General features: G+C 50.5%; 1 protein-coding gene across 1 annotated transcript in view; it reads left to right on the top strand.

Moving 5' to 3' along the window:
• Nucleotides 1–24175, top strand: part of LOC112981583 (uncharacterized) — a 116232-nt gene that overhangs the window by 41652 nt on the left and 50405 nt on the right. The window contains exon 3 of the mRNA XM_064524070.1: nt 21902–22057. Within this exon, the coding sequence (XP_064380140.1) occupies nt 21902–22057 (156 nt within the window). The remainder of the gene's footprint in view (nt 1–21901; nt 22058–24175) is intronic.

Raw genomic sequence — 24175 nt, forward strand, 5'->3', positions numbered from 1 at the left:
CGGGGAGCGTGACGCTTCCCGTTTCGGTTGCTCTTGGCTGCCTCGAGCATGGCATCTCTTGCACTGATGTTCAAGACAGGCTGCCTGCAGCCTGTAAATTGCCAGGGCTGCTACCTTCTTGACAAGCTAATACTTCTACTGCTTTCCCTTGCTTGGTTCTTTGCCCTCAAAGCTTTTCACACCCCAAAAGCATCAGGATTTAAGACCAGCTTCAGGAGACACCTTTAGTTTTTCTTCCTTTGGCCCTAGAGATGGTTTTGTCTGGGGAGAGCAGAGGACTGGGGTGTGCGTGTGACCCTGCAAGGCACCTGTGGGGGAGAGCACCGGAGGCTATAGACTGCTATAGACCCGTAGATGAAAGGCAGTGAGGGACGAGTGCCAAACTGGTTGTGTCACTTCTGCAAGAGCCGGGGCCAGGAGCGGGGCTTAGCGGCCCAAGTCTTTCCATTGCTGGTGACTCACTTGCTGACACGCTTTGGCCGCCCTCCTGGGCTGGAAGGGCTGCTCCTGGCCCGGAGGGGACGGGGCTGGGGAGAGGGGCGTTGCGCGGGAACTGCCCTTCGCTGCCCGGCTGGAAGGTCTCGAGCCGGGACTAGGGCTCCTGCCTGCTCTCGTTACTGGCTGTCTTAACTTTGGATCTGGGAAAAAGATGAAAGCTTAGTTGCTTGTTCCTTATGAGAAACAGGGAATGGTCAAAGCGATGTGTTCTCTAGGAAAAAATTGAAAGGTATTTCAAAACATCAAGTAGCTCATGAAATTGGAAGTTTCTGCAGTAATTTCCATTTTAAGTATTACAATGCCTCTTTCCTATCTATTTCTCAAGTTGCCGTGAATGACGGCTGTCTGTGTTTTCCCTTTTCTCCATCGCAGCTGCTGTGCTATCTCAGACTTCACTGGCATAGCATTGAGTACGGCACGCAAAAATTGGCTTTTAACTCCCAGTGCTGATTGCGTTTGCATATGCAGAAAGGGAAATCGTTTCCGCTAGCCAGATTCCAGCGGAATTTATTTAAGACCATCTGAGATGGTTAAATGCAGCTTTACGCAAAGTGCTTTTTACCACTGGGCCGGTCCGCCTGACTCCTGAGATGGTATCTTCGCATCGGGGGGGTCCCTGGTTTTATATGTTCTGCCTTTGGTACCTGCAGAGCATCGTTATCAGAGGGTAACGAAATAGGGAGCGTTTTCTGGGTCACTCTTAAAATGTACTATAAAAGTTTATCTTCATTTTGGTTTGGCTGTTCAGATTTGGGAGTGAGGAGTCGAATGAGCTGAACTAAACCACTGCTTGTGTTTTGGTGCAAAATACCAGATTGTGTTTTTCAGCAGATGCATTTTTAGGTTTGGTTTTGCTGAAGGGAAGGAATTTTCCCTTTTTAAAAGTGTTTTTCCAACTTGTTTTCCACTCAGGAAAGTAGGAGAAAAGTAGGAAAAAGCAATTCAGTGAAACTTGCAGAAGTACTATTTCTGTAGGGGGAAAAAACACAGAATTGTGACTGAACTGAAAAAATAGAAGGGGGAGCTCTTCAGCAGCCTCTGGCAAGGCAGCAGTGCTGTGCTCTTCAGGTCATGGCTCCCAGTAACTGCTCCCTGTACCATCTCGCATCATTTTCCCTGCTGACATCTGGTCCCCAGCCTCTGAACTCAACAGAAGTCTTGCCATTAATTTTTGAGGGTTTCAAATACTGTTCTGTGTGCATGCGAACGAATGTGCTCGTTATAGATCCTGTTAAGTTTGCTTTGCTTTTCCCATCAAATGTGTTATTTAAATACCGTAATTAGAAGAAGTCCTTTCATTTTAGATGATGTTTAGATGAGGCATATAATTGCCTGGAGAGCACAGCCAGCCAGCTGGCAGAGAGATTATGAAAGATGTAAAAGCCTTTAATAAAAACAAGACCCTCCTCGGATCTGGACTCGGAAGTGGAGGTGGAAGGTCAGTGAGCTGCGGCATTGCGTGTGGTTAGAAACAGCCACGGGCCTCGTGGAGCTGTCGGGGATGCTCGGGTGGCAGAAATCCGTCTCGGAGCTCTTCTGCCTCCACTCCCGGCTTGTTGCGTTGCCTGAAGCGTGGGCTAGCGAGATGCGGGGGGCTGCTCTTGCTTTAGGAGGGCACCTTGGTGCAGGGTGACCTGGGGATGGGCGTGATGGGAAGGCTTGGAGAAAGGGAGGGGTTCATGGGGAGATGGGTTTGCAAGCAGCTGGGCGAGGGTCCCCTTTGCTCTGCCAGGCTTCCTGCTGCCTCTGCCCAGCTGCCGGTGGGGTGGCTGCCCGCAGGTGCCTGTCCCACTGCCCTGCTCTCTTGGCCTGCGGCGGCTCCTTCTCACCTCCGTCCCCTCCAACGTGTTCCTCTGCGGAGCAGCGGGCGCGAGGAGCGGCTCCCGCTGTCAGGCAGGAGTGTCCCTGGGCAGGGGCCAGCTCCGTGTGTGTAAATATTTCCATTAACTCAAGGAGCGAAACGCCTGGGCCGGGGCCCGGGCCGCTCGGCAGAGGCAGCGTAGCTGCGGTGCCGGTGCTCGTACGTCACCCAGCTTGGCGAGCGGCCGGGCGGTGGCGAGACCCCAACGCCGCGGCTCACACCCGCTCCCATAGCCGTGGTGTCCCCGGGCTGCGTCCGGAGCTCATCGGGGCCGCGGGCGTTACGAAATGTGCTCTGAGTAATGCTGAGCAGTGCCAGCTTCCTGGCACGGCGGGGACAGGCACCTGCCACCATGGGCGTCCCTTCCTCGTGCCGCTTCGCGCCGAGGGCTGCTGAGGGTAGGCAAGGCAGGGAGGCGACCTCAGCTCGCTGCGTGGCTCGAATGAGCTGAGACTTCTTCCTGGCGTACGGAGAGGCCACATCTGCTCAGCAGGGACATGCGTTTTGGAGACCCTTTTCGGCACAGTGAGGCCATCCCGAATCCTTCTCCCTGGAGACTTTTGGCCAGAGCGGATGTGTCGGCGCAGCAACAGAACAAATCCTCCCTTTTTATCCTGGTCCAAGCCAGAAAGCACTTGGTGTTTCCAATGAGATTTTTTTCGAAGGGTTCGGGCCAGGATCTGCGGGGACTGTGGCCGTCTCCCCACCTCCGCTGCACACTGGGCACCCTGGGGAGCGGTGGGAGCTCTCACTGGGGACCAGGGACAAGTGCCAGCCAGAGCAAGTGGGATCCCACCCATTAACCCCACTGAGGCCTGCCCCACTCCCGTGGATAAGTCAGATCCCCCCGACCCGGCACGGGACTCCCTTTGCGTGCTCCTGCCCCATCCCAGGACCCGGAGCACCCACGGAGGGCTGCTCCTTTTGTACATCTTGACCTTGCAGATGCGGGCGATTTTTGGACCCCCACCCCGGTGCACATGCTCTACGAAAATGATCCGAGTATAACCCCCCCGCGCTGTCACTTCCACTTACAGCTCTTGAGCGTGACGTCGCCGTGGTGGCAAGCGGCGGGTTTTTGGCTGTGGCTGGGCTCCGCTCTGGGCAATTTTCATCCAGAAGAGGGACTTCTCCTGTTGCAGGAGAGCATGGTGGAGCCCGCTGGGCAAAGGACTGCGGAGATGACATTGCTCCCTCGCTGCCTTTGCGCAGGCCTGGGTGGTTTTATTTTCCTCCTGCCCTGTCTCTCCTGCAGCACAAAAGGACATTCTTGTACCAAAGTATTTTTTCTGCATACTTGCAGCGTGAGCAAAGCAGGAGGAGTGGGGGGCAAGGTTTGGGAAAAAATCTCATGCTGGGCTTAGTTTACAAGGGACAGCTGAGTGTATAAACCCAGGCTCCAGAGAGGGTTGTTAGGAGCTTTTCTGGCAGCGTTTCCCCTGCTCATGGCCCCCCCGCCTCTGGCTAAGCCCCCTTGAAGGAAAACAGAAAGAAGAAAAGAGAGGGGAGCGTATCTGCGTGCTCCAAAAATTGGATCTCTGAAATTCTTTTGACTTCCCCAGCTCTGAAAGATGCAAGCGGCCCCATTAAGCTGAGCAAATAAATGTGGGCTGAGTGGGCTGCACGGCTCTGGGGAGATGGACAGAGTGTTATGGATGATGGTCACCCCCTTGGCTCTCTGAGGTGGTGTTATTTGGCAGGGCTGCAGTTGAATGAGGTGATGGTCCTGAAGATAGACAAATGTCTTTTTCCCACGGTGAGCTGGAGGGTGGCCTGGGCGGTAGGATCCCAAGGTGTTCAGCAGGCTCTTGTGCACAAAATACCTGTAAAAATGCAGTGTTTAACCCCATCCCAAGATGTTCTCTGGTGTTGTGGAGCGAATCCCTTTGGTGGTTCAAGACGCAACCCTTGCATGGTGCTTCAGCTATGTTAGAGGAGCAGCGCAGGTGCCAACATAAGGTGCTGTTCCCTGCAGGTTGGTTAAAACCCCAGTTCCCTCCTCTTCTTCATGTACTACTTGGAGTTATGTCCAAGAATCTTGATATTGAAATAACTGGCGTTATAGTACTGAATTCTGCTGCCCTAGTAGCAAATATAGGGCAAAAGGTGACTTGATAGGTGTAACGCTGTAGCATGTTTTCATCCTGTTGCAAAGCAACTGCTAGTGCTGTCGAAGCAAAGTGTAAGTCTGCGTTTCATTTCCATCTCACTGTGCGCGTATGCCCATATGCACAGGTATGCGTGCACTACCTCAGCTGAGAAACAAGTGCTTATTAGAAACATATTTGCTGCCAATTAACAGCCCCATACACATGTATCTCCCATTAACTGCTGTGGGGTGGAGGTAGGGATTGTAGCCTCAGGCTCTCTGTGAGATCTCTCAGCACCATATGCAATAAATATGTTTTTAATAAGCAGCCATTAATGACCGGACAATAACAGCTTTATTAAGCTTAAATTAAATGCATACTTGGGAACCTTAATCTGAGACTATATTGTGTAATGGAATATACTGGAATTTAGGGTTTTCTGTTGTTGCTGGGGTTTTTTGACTTCTTCCAGGCCAGGATTTGTAAGCCACTGTGGGAAAAGGATGCATTCCCCGAAGGCCAGATCCTGTTCTGTGATCCCTTCACGTTTGTCTGTGTGGAGCTTATTTCAGGCTGGGGTACTTGAGCTTGCTTTGGTGGAGGGATGCAATGGAAATACAGCAGCTCTTTTATAGTAACCATAGCTGATGCAGCAAGAAAACTGGCTGAGATTGCTCTGACTTTGTCTGGGGCTTGTTTGCTCCAAGGCGATGCATCTTGGAGCGGGGGAAAGGATGCTGTAGGCTACTCCTGCCCTCCAAATGAAGCGCTCGTAGCCTGTTTCCCTCTATTCCCCCCACGGCTTCCGAAGGGGAGAGGTTTCCTCTGCTCTGCCTGCCAGTAACAGTCGTGCAGCATCGTGCTGTGATGTCCGGCCCTGGCCCCGCAGTCGCACCTCCGTGGGTGGCCCTCGCGCTCCCGCAGCCGCCCTCTTCCCTGCTGCCCAAATTCACCGTAGGGGCTGCAGCTTGAATACTCGGCTAAAGGCCGTAGCAATTAGAGGGTGGTTCTGCTTAACCCATCTGCTGAAGCGCCCGGGGTGGCTGGTGTGCCTGAAATTTTCCTTTTTTTTTTTTTTTTTTTTTTTTGCGGGATTGGGCTCTGGCTCTGCTTTTGGATGCCCTGAGGCCATCCGTCCTTCCAGCAAGCGCCGGGTGTGGAAAGCGGGCCAGGGAGCACGTGTTGCTTGGGGACTGAGGCGAGCAGGCGGGAGCGAAGGATGCCAAAAAGGAATCCCACTCTTTATTAAATGATGATAAAACCATGGTAAAATAACAATAACACCTGGGCACAAATATCCGAAGTACATTAAGTTTAAGGGTTTGCCTGGAAAAATCTCAGGACAACTTACAACAAAATCCCAAGCCATTGGAAAGCTATTACTGCAGCCCTTCCCACCACTGTTTTACCACTGCTGCATCCCCCAGCTGCCCGGTTACTGCTGAGCTCTGCAGTTTGCCTTCTTAAATGGGGTAATTTCCATTTTGTGATGTCTTCCTGAAATGGCTTTCTCTTGCTAAATGGCTTTCAAGCCCATGACAGTCAGCTCCAGCCCTTTTGGGTGTTTTCTGTCTGTAAATGCCATGGGTTTCACCCCTCTTGCTGGGCAGGGCTTTGGTTGTGTCTCTAGGTTGTGTTTACACTGTTGAGGTTGACTTTGGAGATGGTTTCAGGTAGGTTAGCTCCATCCTCTCCTGTATCTGGATTGTACGTGGTGTCCCTGCACTACAGCTATTCTCAGGGTGCTGCTTATTTGCTTCCCTTTGCAGAACAGAGCCTTTCCAGGGATTATCCCACCAGCCATCTGCCTCTGTGGGCTTTTCTCTACTTATAGCAGGCAAGTGAGAAGAGGGAGGCACGCCAACACCAACAGTTGGGAAAGGGGCGTCATGGGATCGCTGCTGAGCGGCCTCTTGTTTCCCCTGTCCACCACCATGCCTTTCTCTTCAGCTTGGTTTTGAGGACCTTAGGTTGACCTGAGGAGTGACTCAATGTCGGTATGAATCAGACCTTCCTCCAGGCCTGAGGCACGGGAGTTGCATCAGCTCTTTTCCCCTAAATCGCCTCATGTGTCCCCTCTGACCCGGACCGTTTGGACTCCCCGTGCTTCTCTCCCAGGGCCTTGCAATCCTCTCGGCCCAGCTGCATCCCCCCGCTGCCACTCCTACCAGCCTCTCCTGCCATCTGGAGTGGCCTGGCCACGTCTTGTTGCTACGTCGGCTCTCCAGCTATTTTCAAATTTACTTTCGAGAACTAACATCATTCCCAGTTCTCCCTTCTTCCACTCTCACAGGGTGGATGACTGTATCTCTCCGATGTCTGAAGCACAGATTGCACTTTAGGATGTAATCCTTAGGAAACACTTTGAGCTGAGTCAGTGTGACATGTTGCATGCAAGTGTGGGGTGCCCTGAGTCTAATCCTGGTTTTGCTGCCTTGGTACTAGCCCAGAGGACTCTTTGAAATCGGAGAAAAGATGCTGTGAGATTCAAAAAGCTGTCTGCGTGCCTTGCCATGTTCTGTCCCATGCTGGACAAGATGAGCCAGAATCCTCCCCGAATTCAGCGATGCTTTGCCAGGGATGAACACGGTCCAGCAGTAAGGATTTTGCTCTGGAACTGGCTCCCTGAATATTCCACTCACGATGAAACGGCTTGTGTACATCTTAACGTCGACTTTTGCTCTGAATTGGCAGGAAAATGTGAGATGTTTCTGCAGAATATTTCAGTGTTCAGTGGAAAAAAATCAGCTGTGACTGTTGTTGTTTTTTTAGGCCTGTGAAAACAAAAAAAATAATAATTTTTGGCTGAAACTATTTGCGTTGCTCCTTTGGAGTGGCCTTTTAGGATATTTTTACTCTTATAGGGAGGTGGAGCTCATCTGCATGACTTCCCCTGAGTGAAATGGGGATAAATTATGCTGCGGTAGTCTAAGGTGTGTTGAGTCTGCATGTTTGCAAATATGCCCCTTCAGCATCAGCTAAAACACAAGTGTTTCTTAAATCCTGCTGTAACCACTAAGGCAGCGTACCTCTGCCCTGGCCTTGTAGACTGCTGTGTACGCTGCGTGCAGAAGGCATTCTGCTTCAAAGCTTTTTCAGCAAGCTAAACAAATTTACCACCTCTGCGTTTTACAAGCTAGGCACTTCAAACACCATAAATATTTGGCTCCGGCAGAAAAGCAGAGCGTGGAATGGCAAGGCAGCTCGAAATAGCAAGCTTAACAGCGTTGCTAAGTAGACGTGGTATTAGCCTCTGATCTCACTACTGCTTTTCTGAGCCATGCATTTCTCCAGAAAAGCAAAGAGATAACAAAATGAATACTTTGTAGAAGAGAATATCCTGATGGGTGGGTTTTTTCCCTTTTGCCTTTATTCTGGGTCAATTACAGTTGTTCAGTGAGGCTCTAAGTTATCAAAGCAAAGCCCCTTGTGCAGGGTGCTGTACAAATACAACAGGTTATCCCTGTACTGGAGAAGGTAAGAGAAAGGGAGGGATTTATAGGCACTTTCTAATTCCACCCCAGGCTGGTTCCCACTGCCCTGGGGTTTGCTCACAGCAGTTTCTCTGAAAATGGCATTTGGCAGCTGGTTTTTCTGAACAGGCCTCCTCCCTGACTGTGTCACCTTCAAACTGAGCAGCTTTCTGCATTTCTGGAGATTTAACCTGATCCGATATGAGACAATTAGAATGGGAGAATGTGTTTATTGGAATAGATGGTAGAAAACTAAAACTTCTAGTCTAAATGCTCCCAAACTGTGGGGATATAAAATCTGAGCTAGGACAGAACCAAACTTTACTGATGAGCCCTGGAAAAAATTTTGGTCTGACCTGCACTGAGGCCAACCAGGAAGGATTTCGGAGAACAAGGCAAGAGGCTGATGGGACTGTGAGGCAGAGAAGCAATGGCATTAGGCTGAAATCAGGAGACTTATCAAATCCTGGCTCTGCAAAACAGGAAGTCTGCTACTTAGCAGGAATCCTTTATAATCCATAAACCAGCCATGGACCGCTTGTCCATGTGAACAACCAGTAGTTTGGAGACTAGGAGCAGAGACTGGAGACATCACCAATTGAATCTGTCTTTAAATACTGTCTGTAGCTGTAGAGTCCTGATTTATATACCGATTCAAGCATGAACAGCCATGTAAAACAACTGCCAAAAGGCAGTACCTCTTACGCTGGGCGGTAGACCTGTAGATCTCATTACAGCTTAATGTAATTGTAGAGAAGAGCTGCTTTTATGTAGTTAGCTGTTTGTCCATATCATAAAGGCAGCTATGCTTAAGAAGCCCAGGAAGAGTTTTGAGAGATGAAAACCCTTGTGACTCCAGAGACATAAACCAACCTCAGATTTGTGCAGCTACAGAAATCTCTGCTTTCCTCCATTGACAAGGTTATTCCATAATTGTCCTTTTCCTAACTGAGATGCCTCAATTCCCATTGCATGTCCTAACTTCCATGTAATTCACAGTGCAGCCCTTGGCTCGGCGGCTGGGACTGCTCGGGGCGCGTCACCGGCTGGCGTTTATCGGAAGCGTTACGCGCTGGAAGCTCGTACGCCTCTGTTTCGCTCCTTTGGATCCGGGCAGCTCTCGCTCGTGTGATTATGACCAGAACAGATGGGGCTGCTGGCCTGAAACCCAGCTGCTCTTGAGCTTCTGGATCGCGTTGGTTGGAAATGAAAGCACACAAACGAAAGCCGGGAAGGAAGTGTTGTGCGTGCGTATAGGGACCGAAGTATATATAGGACAAGGTATAAGGGTGTGTTGTTTATATATGTGTGGGTATATAGGACACAAGTAATGCAAAGGGAGGGTGACTGCTTTGCAAGTGTCTGTGTGTGCACATCTATGCATGCTTGTGTACCTGTGCCTGTAGTGCCATGCTGTCAAGAAAGAAGACTGCTTCTGCTTTAAACATGCTAAATTCACTTGGGTTTTGTTAGTACAGTTGTAAACAGAAATTAATGCATAACACGCACAGAGCAGGTCATGGATAAGGGCTCACTGGTAGAGGGCGGTTAACTGGTAGTTAATTGAGAGCTAGCAAAAAATAGCTCAGCTAATCTCTTTAAAACTCAGCCTTTCTCCTGAGCACAATTATCTTCTTGTAGCAGTTTGCAAAAGCATTTTGCTTGGTATTAATCACTCCATTTCCTCCAGATCTGGGAGTGTTGTGCAAGCCATTGAATCAGCGCTGAGGGCATGGGATATTGGGGTCGGGGCCTACAGAAATACGAAATTAGCAGCCTCTTCCCTGCTGCGGCCCCATTTTAGCAAAGCACATGTAAACATGCTCAAGTGCTTTGCAGAATCTGGACCTGGAGCATAAGGACATCTGTTGGGCAGAAGATGAAGATTATAGACCTCAAAGCCTCGAAACAGTGCAGGGAGAGAGACAATTTGGGGCCAGGCTGCAATTACTTACCTGTCTGTTTGCTCTTATGAAACGTACCCCTGGTGCAGAGCAGAGCTGAAGCTGAAAGCTCGCATCAAAAGGGAACCTCCTAAAGCAAAACAACGTCGTGCTGGATCCTGGTGGGACTCAAACCTTTGGCTCCAGTGTGTCTAGGGACTGCGAAGCTGATGATTAGATAACTGTAAACCATCCTTACTTTACAGCTCATGCTCGCTTTGTTCCGAAGGGGAATGAAGCACACCAGGCTCCTGGGGCGGAGAGCAAAGTGGTTTTGTGATTAAGTCTTGGATTACTGCGGCTGAAGTGCTGGCCCTGCCGCAGGCTGCTTCTCGCCCTGGGCAAGTCTCTGACTTTCTTGGTGCCTCAGTTTCCCCAGCACTGTTTGTTTGCTGATGTAGCTGTTAAACTGTTCCTGGCAAGGCCTGACTCATGCCATGTGTGTGCACAATGCCGGGAATGCTGATCTTGAGCCCAGCTGCGGTATGTGGGTGCCAAGGTAACTTTAAGAGCATCTCACTTAGACCTTGCTCTGGTGGAGTCAGCCAGGACTGGGAGCCTTCAGCGCTTCTGAAACCACCCTCCTCTTGTTCAGATTTTGCATCTGTGCCTGCAAAGGGTTTAGAGAGCTTGCAACCTGCTGTCTCTTGGCTTATATTGCCCAGGAGCGCAGCTGTTTGCGTTGCATGTTGTCAGACCTCCTCGGATGTCATACGATGTTTTGCAGCGCACTGGCCTGGTCGGTTGATGCCTGGCAGGGTGTGGGGTGGCCTTGGTGGACCAGAGAGCATCGCCGCCTGGCAGGGAGGCGGCCGGGGCCTCGGGAGCAGAAACCCGAGCCCGCCGCAGCAGCGGGAGGCAGGGTGGTCCGATGGGCTCAGCCCAGCCGTGGGCGCCAGCAACTCCTAAATCCTAATCCTGGCTCTGGTACTGACTCACTCTGTGGCCGTGGGCCTAAACCTCCATGTGTCTCAGTTTCCCCATCTGCAAACACTTACCCCCCTCTTAGGGCTGCGGGGTGGATTAGGTAGCTCCTGGGATCGCTAGCAGTGAAATAGGATGGTCCTGCGCCTGGAGGTCCGGGCTCCAGCCTTCCTCCTGTCTCGACTGCCCTTTCTGCTAATGCAAAGATTTCAGGTGCTGCCACCCTGCCAGATACGGCCCTTGTGCAGGAATGGGATGGGGTCGGGGGCAGCGGGCGCTGGGCTAGCGAGGGGCCGTGGCTCTGCGCCCGTCGGGGTCCCCAGGACGGTGGCACAGGCCTCGGGCATGCCATGGCTTGCCGCTGAGGCACTGCCGGCTTACGCAGCCCCCGGCGAGGAGAGGCGGGGGGACCGTGGCCTGCGGTGACGGGGCAGGCAATAGTTGGTCAGGAGATGTTGCTTGTCTTCTCTGAGAAAGTCTTCACTTTTCGCAGAAAAATCTGGAGCCGCCAAACCTTTCTCTTTTACCGATTGCAACAGCAGAAGTTAGTGTTTAGCCTGAAAAGCAGAATTGTTTTCTTTTGTGCTATTTTTAGTTTTGGTTCTGGGCTTCAGTAAGAAGCAAAAAATGTAGACTTTTTGAAGTTGGTCAAAAATTCCTCAATCCCATTGGTGTCGGGTATAAATTGTTCATGCGTTTATGCATCAGAGCTGTTTACTGAATTGTTCATGCTTTTCCTCAATACTCAGATCAGTGCTTAGAAATTTCTGCTAATTGACTATAAATGAAGTAGTGGGAGTGAAATCCCCTAGTGCTACGCATGGAGCGCCCATCTGATCCGAGCCTCTTTGATCTCTCCTGGTGCTGATGTCCTTATCGCTAAGAAAGATATTTTTGTTTCCTTGCTAAATATTCAGAAACTCCGTCGTTGTTTGAGGTGCTCTCCAGCCTGGGCTGCTGTGTTTTCTCTGGTTGCTAAGCTTGTCTCATGCATGGTTAATGCCTGATGAGATCATGGTGCCATTTAGCATTTCATGGATAATTCAGGATTATTCATTAACAAAATCAAGAACAAGCAGGTGTATTCATAGGCTGCCTTCATGGGAAAAAGAAAAACAACCACCCTGGGAAACGACATGAATTATTCAGGGGAGACCAAAGTGCTAGTTGAGCTGCAGAGCTTCAGGGGCTGTGGGAGAAATGGAAATTTATTTTCAGAGAACAGCTGACTCTAAAGCTTTATATTCCATTAACCCTGCAAATGTGTTTTTTAATCAATCTTAGTGAAGATAGAGTCCTGGCCTGCAACAGCAGAGTACGAGGAAGGATTTGGAGAAGGACCACGTGTTGATGTTAGGCAGCACAGGGCAGGCTAGTCAATCTGAAAGCCAGGGAGCTGGAGAGTAGCACAGGGTCTGTTGGTGTCCACAGCATCTCTGTGCTTACGGGAGTCGTCATCTCCTTTCCAAGATGCTGCTCTGTTTTCTGTCTGATCTTCTGATAGGAAACATGGAGTAGGCCCAAGAGAGAGCTTCAAAGAAAGCTTAGAGCTGCCTCTTTTGGGGTGGAAGTCTATGCTGTAGTGCTGACACTGGTGGCCACGAACCGGCATCGGACTACGTGTGGTCCCTCCGATTATTATCAGGAAAGGAGATCTCCCCTGCAAAGTGCAGAACCAGAAGTGTGTTCTTACAGGACCGGTTGCATCTCGGTCATGAGAAACGCTATCCTTGTAACGTGCCCTAGTTGGCTTGTAAATATGGCCATGCTCAAGTATTGCATTTTTATTCTGTTTGAAGGCAGTTGAAGACCACAGCCTTTGTCCAGGGAGGCTGTGCGGCCTGGCTCTGGGCTGACGTAGATGCCTGAATGCAAAATTAAGATCCATGTGCTGCCTGTACAGGGAGAACATTAATTTGTGATGTGCTTATGGATGATACAAAATTCAAACCAGTCAGAAAAAACGAAAATGCAGACTGTTGTTGGAACAAAAGTCAGATATTAGTGACCAAAACTTAAGGACGTTCTGCTCAAAATGGGGTTCCTCAGTTTTCAGGTTTTAGCCTTCTCATTTTCCAATAAAACAAGTCAAATGCTCTTGAGGAAATCAGATGCTTTCTGTGAACTTTTTTATTTAATTGAAAACACCATCTTCTGCTAGGAAAAAATGATTTAATGGACATCTTTTAGGCAGACCTACCAGGGAGTTTTGAAGGAGTACTTTAGCCTGCAGCCCCTGGAGGGAGGAAGGTCCATGGGAGAAAGAGAAGGGAAGATGCCTCTTCGCACTCGCTTGTCCAAGGCGCACGCTCTGAGGACGTGCACCAAGAAAGGGAGAGGCTCGTCCGTCCGGCTCAGTGGGTAGCTTGTGGTCAGTGGGACAGACAGAAGATAAATTAATAAAAATTAAGATAAAAGAAATTACTAACTGTGGGGGAGGATTGGTGTTGTCACGCAGGCGCTCCAGGGTGATAGTGGAGCTGTATCCTGCTCAGGCACCTTGGCAAGTCACTTTGGCCTCGCTTCAGCCAGACTAAATCCCATAATCCGAATATTTCCTATAGGCTGGGTACCTCTGAAGGGCTTAACCTGGCCAAGAGGGAAACTTTAGACATGGGGACTTGAAAGGAATGTAGACTGTCTGAATCGTGGTGTTTCTTTGTGTCTCAGGTTGCCTCTGTGGTCAGTGAGGACCCTACGTCGTCCATCCTGGTGAGGGGCTTGCTGCTCCCCTTGTGCCTCCGGCCTCGAGCTCCTTCGCTGCTGCGGTGGGGAGAGGGGCTCGATGGCTGGAGCGAGTGCTGGGCTCGTTCCTCACAGCTGCCCTGAGTTATTTTGACATGACAAGTGCGCAAACGTGTGGTTTATTAACTCTGAAGGCTGGAGATGCTTTGCTTCTCATGCTGTTGGGTGGACCCCTTGCTGTTTTTCACCATTTCCCCCCCCCCCCCCCTTAGTCAGAAGCAAAGACTTTAAAAAACCCTTGTTGCTCCAGTAGCAGGGGCTGTGATTTAGCATTGGACACCTCACGTGCTGGGATGCACCATTTCTTCTTCTAATTTAGCCCGTTGGAAGGTTTTATTTCAGCCAGTTTCTCAAAAATCTGAGTGAGGAGGAAGTCTCTCTAAAGTAGTAGGGTTGCTTGAGGGTGGTGGTGCAGGAAGGGAGGAAAAATATATATCAAGACTCTGCTAACAGCCAGACTGTCTCGCCTTCGAAAGAGGGATCCCAGCACTAGCGTGTTACCGGTGACTTTGTCCCTGAAAAATTGCATTTGCTGTACCACACTGAGGTTGAAGTAAACCTAAAAGCATATCTGCTGGAATACGTTATGGGAATAGCTTTGCTCCATGAGACTCGCTTGCGTTTCTTGACGCCTTGCTGTAGAAAGGCGTATAGCAAGGGAGGGCTCTGGGTTTCTGCTGCATTTTATCTCTGTGCCGCTGTGTTTTGCAGCCAGTTTGTGCAGGGACCGGTGCTGAAAAGAGCAAAGTGGAAGGTGAGGCCCCTCTTCCTAATACCTTTTTTTTTTTTCCTCCAAGTATGTTTACGTGAACTGAATGTGTATTTGTTCTCATTAGAGTCACGTTGACTTTTTTTTTGACGAATAGTAAATTCACTAAAAAATGTGGTGGAGAAATGACTCACAAATACCAGTCTAATTTGGCAAGTAGGTTTTGGCCAGAAAGAGGTCATTTTTTTAATGTAGAAATGTTTTGCTTTGGCATTTTTCAAAATAAGCCCCTTTGACCCTTCTTTCTGTATAGGAATTTTTAAAAAATTGACAGACTAAAAGAATAAAATGTTCTACTAAACTAAAAGAATAAACTACCAAGTCAAAAGAATGAAACAGTGAAATAGATTAGTTTTAAATTGGAAACAATACTCAGCTGGCCCAAAGCAGTTGTTTGCTTTACATCTGTCTTTTTCTGCAAACTCTCCAAAAAGTCGGTGACTTTTGACCCACATGGAAAGTTTCTGCCCCCCCCCCCCCATTTTGACCATGGAGGCTGCAAATCTACTGTATGCTCAGCAATAAGCCCTACTTAAATTATAGGCGTGAGCTCTGTGTTTGCTGCCCTGTTTGTGCAGGGGAAGCCAGCTTGCTCGCACCTATATGCTGTGGTTTCTTTTCTGGTTGGGCAAATGCACTCTGAGGGCAGTAATGGTTTTTAAAAATAAAATAAAATCCCTCCTGGTTAAAGGCACTACCTTTAAGTTAGACGACTGAGAGCTTTGCAGAGCTGGATGCTCCCCAGATATATTGGGGACGAATAGGGAGCCTCGTGGAGCTCACTGCCTGGAGCCAACTGGCTTTTTTGGCTTGCTCTGGGGCTGTTTTGGGAGGCTGCTCTGGTTTTTCAGCTCTGAACTGCTGGGTTGTCATCTCAGGTGGGTTTCCTCAAGGCTATAGCTACTGCATTGGTGCCCAGGCCAGTAGGTCATGGGGATGCCAGTCCTTCAGTGGGTGCCCGTTTGCAGCAAGGGCCACCCAAATTTCCCCATCAGCACCCAGCTGCTCGGGACCAATGCGAGTCAATCTTAGAGCAAACCTTGGCCTGCGCTGTACAGGTTTGTGGCTGTAAGGGAACCACGTCTGCATCTGCAGCTCTTCAGGTTGAGGTTAAAACTGTTGAAAAGTGCCTGGTGACTGTGAGGACCCCATCTGAAAAACCTCGCTTTGACATAGTTTTCAGGAAGTCTTAAATCCTGCGTTCCGCGAGGTTTCCCGGGTCAGGTACACAAAGCCTGACCTGTGTGAATAACTATTTCTGTGGTCTGCTGGCAGTTCCTAAAAGCTTAATAATTGAAGGAGAGTGTTTCTGGTTCAGCCCAAATCATTCTGTTGGTTTTTCTCAGCTAGACCCCCCCCCCCCCCCCCCGCCCCTTATTTCCCCTGGTTTTCAAGTCTCCAAATTGGAGGTGTTTTGCCTGCAACCCAGCCTGGCTACACGGCAAACCCCGTGCGTGCTGGTGCAGAGTGGCTGCACACGGGAATGCCCTATGCGAAACCTTTCTCGGGAGATTTTTGTGGCTTTTCCTGTTTTTTCTGGCTGGCCTGGCAGAAGGACAGTGTTCTGCTGCCGTGGCTGGGAGCTACTGGGAAGATGAAAACAAGGGAAACTTTTACTGGTGGCTCAGAACATCCTGCAAAATATCATTTGTGTAGGGATTTGGAGCCATAGACAGGTTTAGTAACCGGCCTTTCAGTAGTGCCAAGTCCAAAGCGCTTCGCGGCTGAGAGCTTCTCCTTTCCCGATGGCGAAGCGGAGGCACAGAGCGGTGACGTGGCCGAGGAGCAGGGCCGGGACCCTCTTGCCTGGTCTCACTCATCGCTTCCTCTCCTTTCAGCTGTGCTGCTGAAACGGCCTGGAAATGGGTAAATTGGGCCAGATTCCGCTTTGGTCTACGGTGCCGATGCTATGCTGAGGCGTAATAATGTTTATGGTAATAACTGTAATTATTAACATATTGCACAATTAGGTACTGCCCTGCCTTTCTGCTCCAGCTGGGGAGAGGAGGAGAGGACAAGCACGCAACAGATGTCGGCCACGTCGCTTAGTGCTCCTGACGGGCAGCGCGTGGGATCATACGGAGCGTCGAAAGAGAACAGGGAAACCCCAGCGGGTCCCAGATAAATTCCCCAAATACATTTGACCCCCCCCCCTTCTTACAAAGATCCTGATATGCTGCCTTGTATTTAATGGCTCTGGGTCCAGAAGTGCCCACGCAGATGGGAAATCTCCTGCTACCACAGGGAAGGACTGTGATTTACAGGTAGGAGAAGGCTGTTGTGGAGCAAGGCAGGGATTAGCCAGAGTGCAACGAGGAAAGAGCAGGAGGTGTGTGGCTGCGTGTTGCAGGGTAGAAAACAAAATGAAGAGACCCTTGAGAAAGAACTGCCCTCCCCGTGCCTGTTTTCCTTTTGCATGTTGTGGTGCAGACGGCTGCGTGATGTATTTAGTGGTTGCGCCCAGGTGGCTGCAGAAACCTCGGCAGTCGCAGCTGAGCGTGCAGGATTGGTGACCCCGGGTTGAGAAGGTGTCTGTGAAGTGGGCAGAGCTCTTCGGCAGGCAAGTCCCTGCCTAAAAGGAAAGCAGCACAAGCCCAAACCTTGACCGATTCAATGAACCGGAGCCATTATTGCATCTCTCTGGACCTGCTTTTTGGGTTTTTAGCCCCCAAAGGCAGTGCAGTAGTAAAGCCAGGGCTTGACTGGGGACAATAGAGGCCAAGGCACCATTTAGTTGTTTGCACATAGTGGAAAAACTCCAGAAAAGCAGCTGGCGAGAGCTCCTGTGTGGAACAGCTCCTGGGCAGAGTGTTCACCTGCGGGGCGCGAGCCCATGTTCAGGTCTCTGGTCAGGGTGAAGGTCTGAAGCAGGTGACTTCAGCCAACCTTCTGACTTTAGCAACCACTTCATTTTAGCCAAAATTTTAACTGTTATGAATTAGCATCCCTCAACCAGATCATGTAAAATCAACATCCCTGCTAGCCCCACACACAACACTCTAGAAGTCCATTGCGTTCTCCCAGTCAGGATCCTGGCCCTATTTACGGCTTCTGGGATCTACCACCATCAGTTAATAATTACCCTGTCCCTTTGCCAGACACGCAGAGAAGTCCAGGCTGCTGCGTGCCTAGTTTCTGCAGTGGTTACAGAAGGGACTAGAAATAGGGGGACAACGTGGTAGATCTGTGAGTTGGCGCGGATCAATACTCAGCGCGGGATGAGAGTAGCCAAGTGCCTCGAACGAGTGACCTGTGTTGTCATCTTGGTCTGGATCCACTGAAACTAAATCTGCGCCTGGCACAAATGAGGGAATTAATCTGGACTGAGCATACGCTAATCTGGAGGTGGAAACGATTTGCCATTGAAGCAGAGGGAGGGGAAGACGAGGCGAGAGGGGTCCTAGGGAGAAAAAAATGTATTTTCAAATAAAAGTTTTTTTAGAAACGTCCAAACTGGATATTTCTCCTGTTACAGGCTTCTGGCAGATTCTTTTCAAAGGAAACCTGAAAACTTTTAAAGCGAAATATCAAAGGAAACATTTTCTTTTTCACTGACATTTTTCACAGAAACAAAATACATTTCTTGACAGACCAAGCAGTGACCCAGATCGTCAATCCAAATGCAAATTGGCGTTTAGGAGAGCTTATAAACACATCAAAGAGCTCTAAGCCGGGCTTTTTGCTGCTGTTGCTGTTGAGACATGTGAAAATACAGCAGGGAAACTGCATCGCGGTGGGTGTTTCTGGTGTGAAGGTCTCAGAAGATTGGGCTCCTGGTGCTCGTTTGTCCCAATCCCTGTTGCTGGGCCTGAGTATTTGCTGGCTGAAACGAAAGGGCTGCTGGTGGTTCATTCTCTGGCTGGGACTTGTGTTGTTTCTCTTAGGTTCCTTTGAAAAATCGTCTTCCATACAGGTCGTTGTAGAGGATTGACTTATCAGTAGCAAGACTGGGGAAGAAAGGATGTGGGTTTTGCCAGCAGCTCTCCGCAGCATCCCCTGGATCATGGAGCATGTCCTTTCTCCTCTCCAGGCCTCAGTTTTCCAGGACATCAGCAATAACACTGATCTGTCCTGCGTTTGCTGACCAAGGCTGACCGTGGGCATGTGTGTTAGGGATGCAGAAAGGGTTTTTGCGCTGTGCTGAGACCTGAGCACTTGCGGTGGTTGCATCGTGCCACCAAGAGCCATTTCCCCAGCCTGGCGCTGGCCTGGTGAGACCGGAGCAGCACCGGGGCATCCCGGCCCGCGGAGCCGGACGCTGCTGCCGCGTGGCCGGGGAGGTGCCTGCAAGCAGCTGTGGGAGGTTTTGCCGATTTGTGCGAACATCTGTAAAGCGCCAGAGGGGAAATGGGAAGGTGGGGACACTGGAGGAGACCCGTCCATGTGCATAACGCGCTCGTGCGTTTGGTGCCGATTGGAAACATGTGCGGCATCGGGGCAGGCGAGAAACCAATGGGCAGCACGTGAAACCGCGGTGCTCTCAGGAAGGGGGTTTTTCCTTTCCCCCTGGCCTGTTAGCGGGTTCCCCCCGCCCCGCGTTGGTCAGGGGATCCTGTGACTCGTAAATACCCGGAGCAGAGGCTCAGAGCACAGTACGCGCCTTTATTTTCCGAGTCGCTCCGAGCGCACCTGAAGCCGTAACTGGCAGGGTTTATGGCCAATGCTGAGCATAACCGAAAATACAAAGCTCGGCTTTTAGTACCTGGAGTTGGGTTTTCTCCCCCCTCTCTCACTTTCCTTCCCTCTATTTATTTGCTTTTGAGCTGAGTTTCAGATGTGCAATGGCAAGAGGGCGGCGGTAAGCGCGGAGCGAGAGCAGCCAAACCCAGCTAGAAGGGCCCAAAGCCCCTTCGCTTGGCGAGCGCCGTCTGCCCAGGTCCCTGCAGCAGGCCCTGCAGTCCTCCTCCGGGAAGCACGATGGAAAAGCAGGATTGCTGTGCGTGTTGTCGCTAAGAAAAACAAGCCCTTACGCTGCAGCTGGTAGCCTTGCAAGGAGGACATTGGAAGAGATGTGACGTGTGACGGGGCCTGGTTCTTCCAGGGCCTCCTTGCAGGGATGCTGTGAGCATCTCCCTCTGCATTTTAGCTCCCTGCCTGCAAATGAGGAGGGTTAATGTCTATATTTACACCTTTGGGACAGGAGCTGTCCTTTAATGTGCTTATTTGGAGCATCTAACAGAGCAAATTCTTATCTCAGCACAGCTATAGAGAAACCATCAGCATGAAAACAGCCCCATCACCTTGCCGGGTGGTTGACTTCTGCAGTGCCTTAATCTTGGCCATGCTGGTGCCGTTGCAGCCCCGGTGAGAAGCTGGCACCATCGGGAGCGCGGGGCTGCTCGTGCCTCTGCCTCGTACCCCGTGCGCGCAGCCACGTCTAGCTGCACGCGCAGAGATTGAGCAGAGGCTACTTCTCTGTAAACCGTGGAGACAGAGGTTTCAGAGTGCCCCTTTTTATCGGCTTGTTTTTTTATTTTTTTTTCCTCTTCACACCACTGAGGTTACAAAAACCAGAAGGGGGATCTCCCCACGGAAAAAATGCATTGTTAGAAATTTCTGCAAAGCCTTATTTGTTATAATTTGCCTAATCCTTATACTTGATGTTTTTAGGAATTGCTTGAAGGGGAAATGGGTTTAGTGAGCACTTTTTCCAGGAATATAATATCTCCTTCTTTCTGTTTTTTATATATATACATATCTGTAGAGAGAGATGTGCAGGTGGTAGTATGGATATACATAAATTTTATAGTATTGAGTGCAGCATGAGACATCAAACCATGTCATCTGTTTCCCTGCTGACAACGTACCTCTGGAGACCTGAGTGCTTGAGCTCTTCCAGAAATGTAGATGATGTCTGTGCTCTGAATAGATGGATGGAAAGCTTGTTGTTGCCATAGTCTTTCCAGCTCTTTGTTATCCGTAGTGGTGACATTATAGTAGCAATTAGCAACTCACATCAAAGACAGGGGCCTCATAGCGCTGGGACCATCTAGCAAAAGACCGGATCCCTGTTCCCTACAAGGATCAGTGTGCAATAATACTTGGAGGGGAGGGAGAGATGGTCGGTGTTGTCCCTCCTCACTTAAATTGAAGCCAGTTCATGCGCGCACCCTTGCACTGACATGATGTGAGAATCAGTCCCGGGACACGTTTCCAAATTGCTTAAGCAACTAAGCCTCAAATCCCATTAGGATTAAGGGCTCCTATGGCCCTTTGGCACTTAGGAAAGCATTGCGCACTGGCAGCCAGAAAACCCCGGTGTCAGTCTGCATCCTCGAACCTCAGCAAAGGGTTCCCGTTGTAATCGCCGCAGCCGAGCCCCGTCTGCTCCGTACCACGGAGGACATTCCAGTGCTCGGTCTGCCTGTTGCATTTTCTGTATCTAAAGCTGTATCTCCCAGCAATGAGATCCATTACGTGGGAATTAGCCTCCCAAGAGAAGTTCTGGTGCCAGAAAACAAATGTTTTTGGCTTTTCTGTGTTCATTTTTTTTCAACAAAGGTCTGAGGAACTTAAAAGAAGGGGGAAAAAATGTTAATCAAACTTTGCCACAGGAAGAAGACATAATTTCCTGAACAGGCTGGAGTCGGCGTTGGGTCCAGACCTGCCCTTGGACTTTCCCAGATTTCCATGGTGTTCAGAACCGAGATAATAGTTAGGTCCAATCTTACTAATTCTCTTAAATCACTCTGAGCCTTCCTGGATGTTGCAGAGATCTAGCTGGGAATGTTCTTTGGTCTGTGATACCGTTTCAAGCTGACAAATTAGTTTTCACCCCTAACGCATTCCTGCACGTCCTGGTTGAGCCCCCTTCTCCCGTCTCACTCTGCGCCAAGGAAAAGCACCGCTGCTGCTCTGCTGCTTGCCGAGGGGGGGGATTTTCTTTCTTGGGACGGGGTTTGCTTTGCTGGCGTCTTGTTTTGCACGGACGCCCCGTGTGTTTGCATGGGACACGGTCTCGGCACCAAATCCGATCACCACGGCTGCCTCGAGGCCAGTTCTCAGGCTCGGGCTCCCCGGGGAGCGTTCGCTGGAAGTCGGCGCTCCACGTGTCACCTCGGTGGCAGGACGGGGAGATGTGGCTGCGTAAAAAAAAAAAACCTGCCCGGGCTACGCTGAGACGTCGGAGACATGACCAGCAGTCTCCGGGGAGCCTCTTTTCCCAGCCTTGCTGAGCTCTGATGATAACAAGGAGGCTGCTTTTATCTCTGTGGGTATTAGCGCTGCTATAAACTTGATAACGCTGGAGTTCCCATAAAAATTCAAGAGGTGGGACTCCCAGGGAACGGACACTTCTCAGTGTCGGTGCCACATATGGAAATAGTGCAGAGGCTGCATTTTTAGCCGCCACGACTGCAATTTGAAGAGAAAAAGAGAGGTATTCCAACTATTTTGTCTTTAAAAGGAAATAGTGCATAGCTTATGGATAAGACATTAACCCAGGCCTAGACCACTCGTGGTCGTTAAAGAGCCCTCGGCACTATTTGCAGGAGCGGAGGCAGGGGGTGGGGGGTGTTAGTCTTGGACTCCTGCCCAAATTCCAGTTTGAGGAAATACATCCCAACTACCTAAAATTCCACCTGCGCCTTAACTCCCAGGGATCGATCCAGAGATGGAAAGCCTTGGAGACCTCTGCCCATCATCAGCGTTGCCTGCGAGAGCAAGAAGAAAGCTCCTGCTTCAGCGCAGCACCTGGTTCTGCTCTCGGGCTCTGGCGTCGATCCACTTCGGGAAAACGAAGCCCGCACTTTGGGGTAGGATTTACAGGTTTGATCTTAAGCCTTTATCAGTTCATCCTTCACGGGAAAGGCTCGCTCGGGCAGGACAGGACGCCACATTGCACATCTCGTGGTGGAAACCCAGGACTCTGGGTTATCAGAAACGCGGAGAACCAAGGGATGGTGGAGCCGGACCGGATCCGGCACGCGTCTGCTGCGGCATCCCCTTTCCGCCCATGGCAAGTGCTGATTTTCCCAGAAGCCAAGGCCAAGTGCCTGGAGCAAGGGGGCAGGCGGCACGGCCCCCGCGTCAGGCCTCCCCGATCTCTGCCAGTTGGAGCTGGCTTATGGCCTGAACCGCAGGGCTCAGTGTCCCTTCCAGGCGCTTTATGGCCAATAGCTGCTGCACCTCTGGCTCATCGTTTTAGTGGGGCGAATGTCCCATCCCCTTAGCAGGGGCCTGCGCTGCGCAGCCGCTGCTGCATCCCAGCCCAACGGTGGCCATGCTGCAGCCCTAGCAGAAGCGATTGCTGCAAATCCCATTTAAAAAAAAAAAAAAATTCTTCTGGATGAAAGGTGGTGATATTTGGAGTCAGTTATTTTATCTTTTCTTTAACTGTTGTTGGCCTTAAAGTTAACATGTGACCCGCCTGTGAAAGAGGGCATCATTTTTCTTTCTTGGGAGTTATTTATGATCTTAATCCTGCTCCACCCTACAGATTATAGTTTGTGGGGCTTTTCAGTGGAAGTGTTACTGCTTAAAAAGCAGATCAAATCATGTACTCCCCACCCTTTTTTTCACTTCATCTTCTCTGTGCCCCAGAACTGGCACATTTTAACGGCAGAAATCAGCTTGTTCTAGCAACCATTTCCACAAATGCAGTTTGGGGTCCTGAGTGCACAGGGAATTGCAAATTAAAGAGGGAAGGAGAGGCATTTTGTATTTATATATAAATATTTTTCACACTTTGGCAAAACATATATCACCTTGTCTTCATGAGTGACGATGCTCCGTCCTCAGCTCTCCCGGTTTTGCATTTCAAAGTTGTTCCTGAAGGAAGTTTCTCAGGACGCCTCAGCGCTGCCATCCCAGCTCTGCAAACCGCACTTGCGCTGCAAGACTCGGTTATTTAGGTGCAGACAACATGTAGATGGAGGAGCCTGAGAGCGGTGCTGGTTATGGCCCTGACACAGCAGAGCAGGTTTTGGTTGCAAGAACATCCTTTGCTTGATAGGAGCAAGTCTCCAAGGTGGAACTTGAGAGAAAAAGGTGCCGGTGGGCCTGGAACTGAGGGGCAAATTCTTGTCTCCACAGAGGCCTGTGGCAAAACTCGCACTGATTTTAAGGAAGCCAGAACTTCAATTAAAGCTTTTTATGGCATTCCAGGTGAAGGGCTTGGTGGCCGAGCTAAAGGAGTTGCCCCCCAAGAGCCTCCATCTCGGTTCACGCTCTCCCATGTTAGGGTAGCTAAGGGAGGTTTGTCCTTCTTGCTGCTCCATCAGGGCAGCAGCTGCCCCGGACCAAAAGCCCCTTTGTGCCTTGTTTTATTACCAGAACGTCAGCAGTGCCTGCCCAGATTTTCCCAAAACACAGTTATCCCTGAACCCTGCCCACGAAGGGTGTACGGCTGGGCAGGGAGAAACGGTGCTGCCCGGGCCCCACGCAGGATACTGGCTCTGGGGAGGAGGCCAGGGACGGCTGGAGGAAAACCAGCCGTGTCCATGACCCAGACGAGTGGTCCCCTTGGCCCTGGGGTTTTCCCCGTTTTGGAGACGTCCTTACAGCGACTGGATTTTGTACGCAGTTATTCGTGCTTTAATCAATCAGGCGCATGCCGCGGGTTTAGGGGGCCGATGAAGCGATTGACTCCAGATGGGAAGCGTCTGAGTCGGGAGGGCTCCGATGGCCCCGGTGCACGGCAGAGCTCGCAGGGAAGTCCGGGCTGGTGCCGAGGTGGAGCGGGGGGAGTCGATCTTTTCATCGTGTCTTTTTGCAGCCAAGACATCACCCGGCGTTCACGAGACCTCGTGTTTTAATTGCTCGCAGGTCGGGCAGGTCCTTAGGTGTGCGCTCGGGGAGGAAAGCTGCGGATAACGCAGGCGAAACGCGCAGGGTTGGGATTCGCCCTGAGCAAAGCTAAGGGGTGGAATGGC

This window comes from Dromaius novaehollandiae, chromosome 21 (genome assembly GCF_036370855.1).
Source record: "Dromaius novaehollandiae isolate bDroNov1 chromosome 21, bDroNov1.hap1, whole genome shotgun sequence".
Classification (NCBI taxonomy): domain Eukaryota; kingdom Metazoa; phylum Chordata; class Aves; order Casuariiformes; family Dromaiidae; genus Dromaius; species Dromaius novaehollandiae.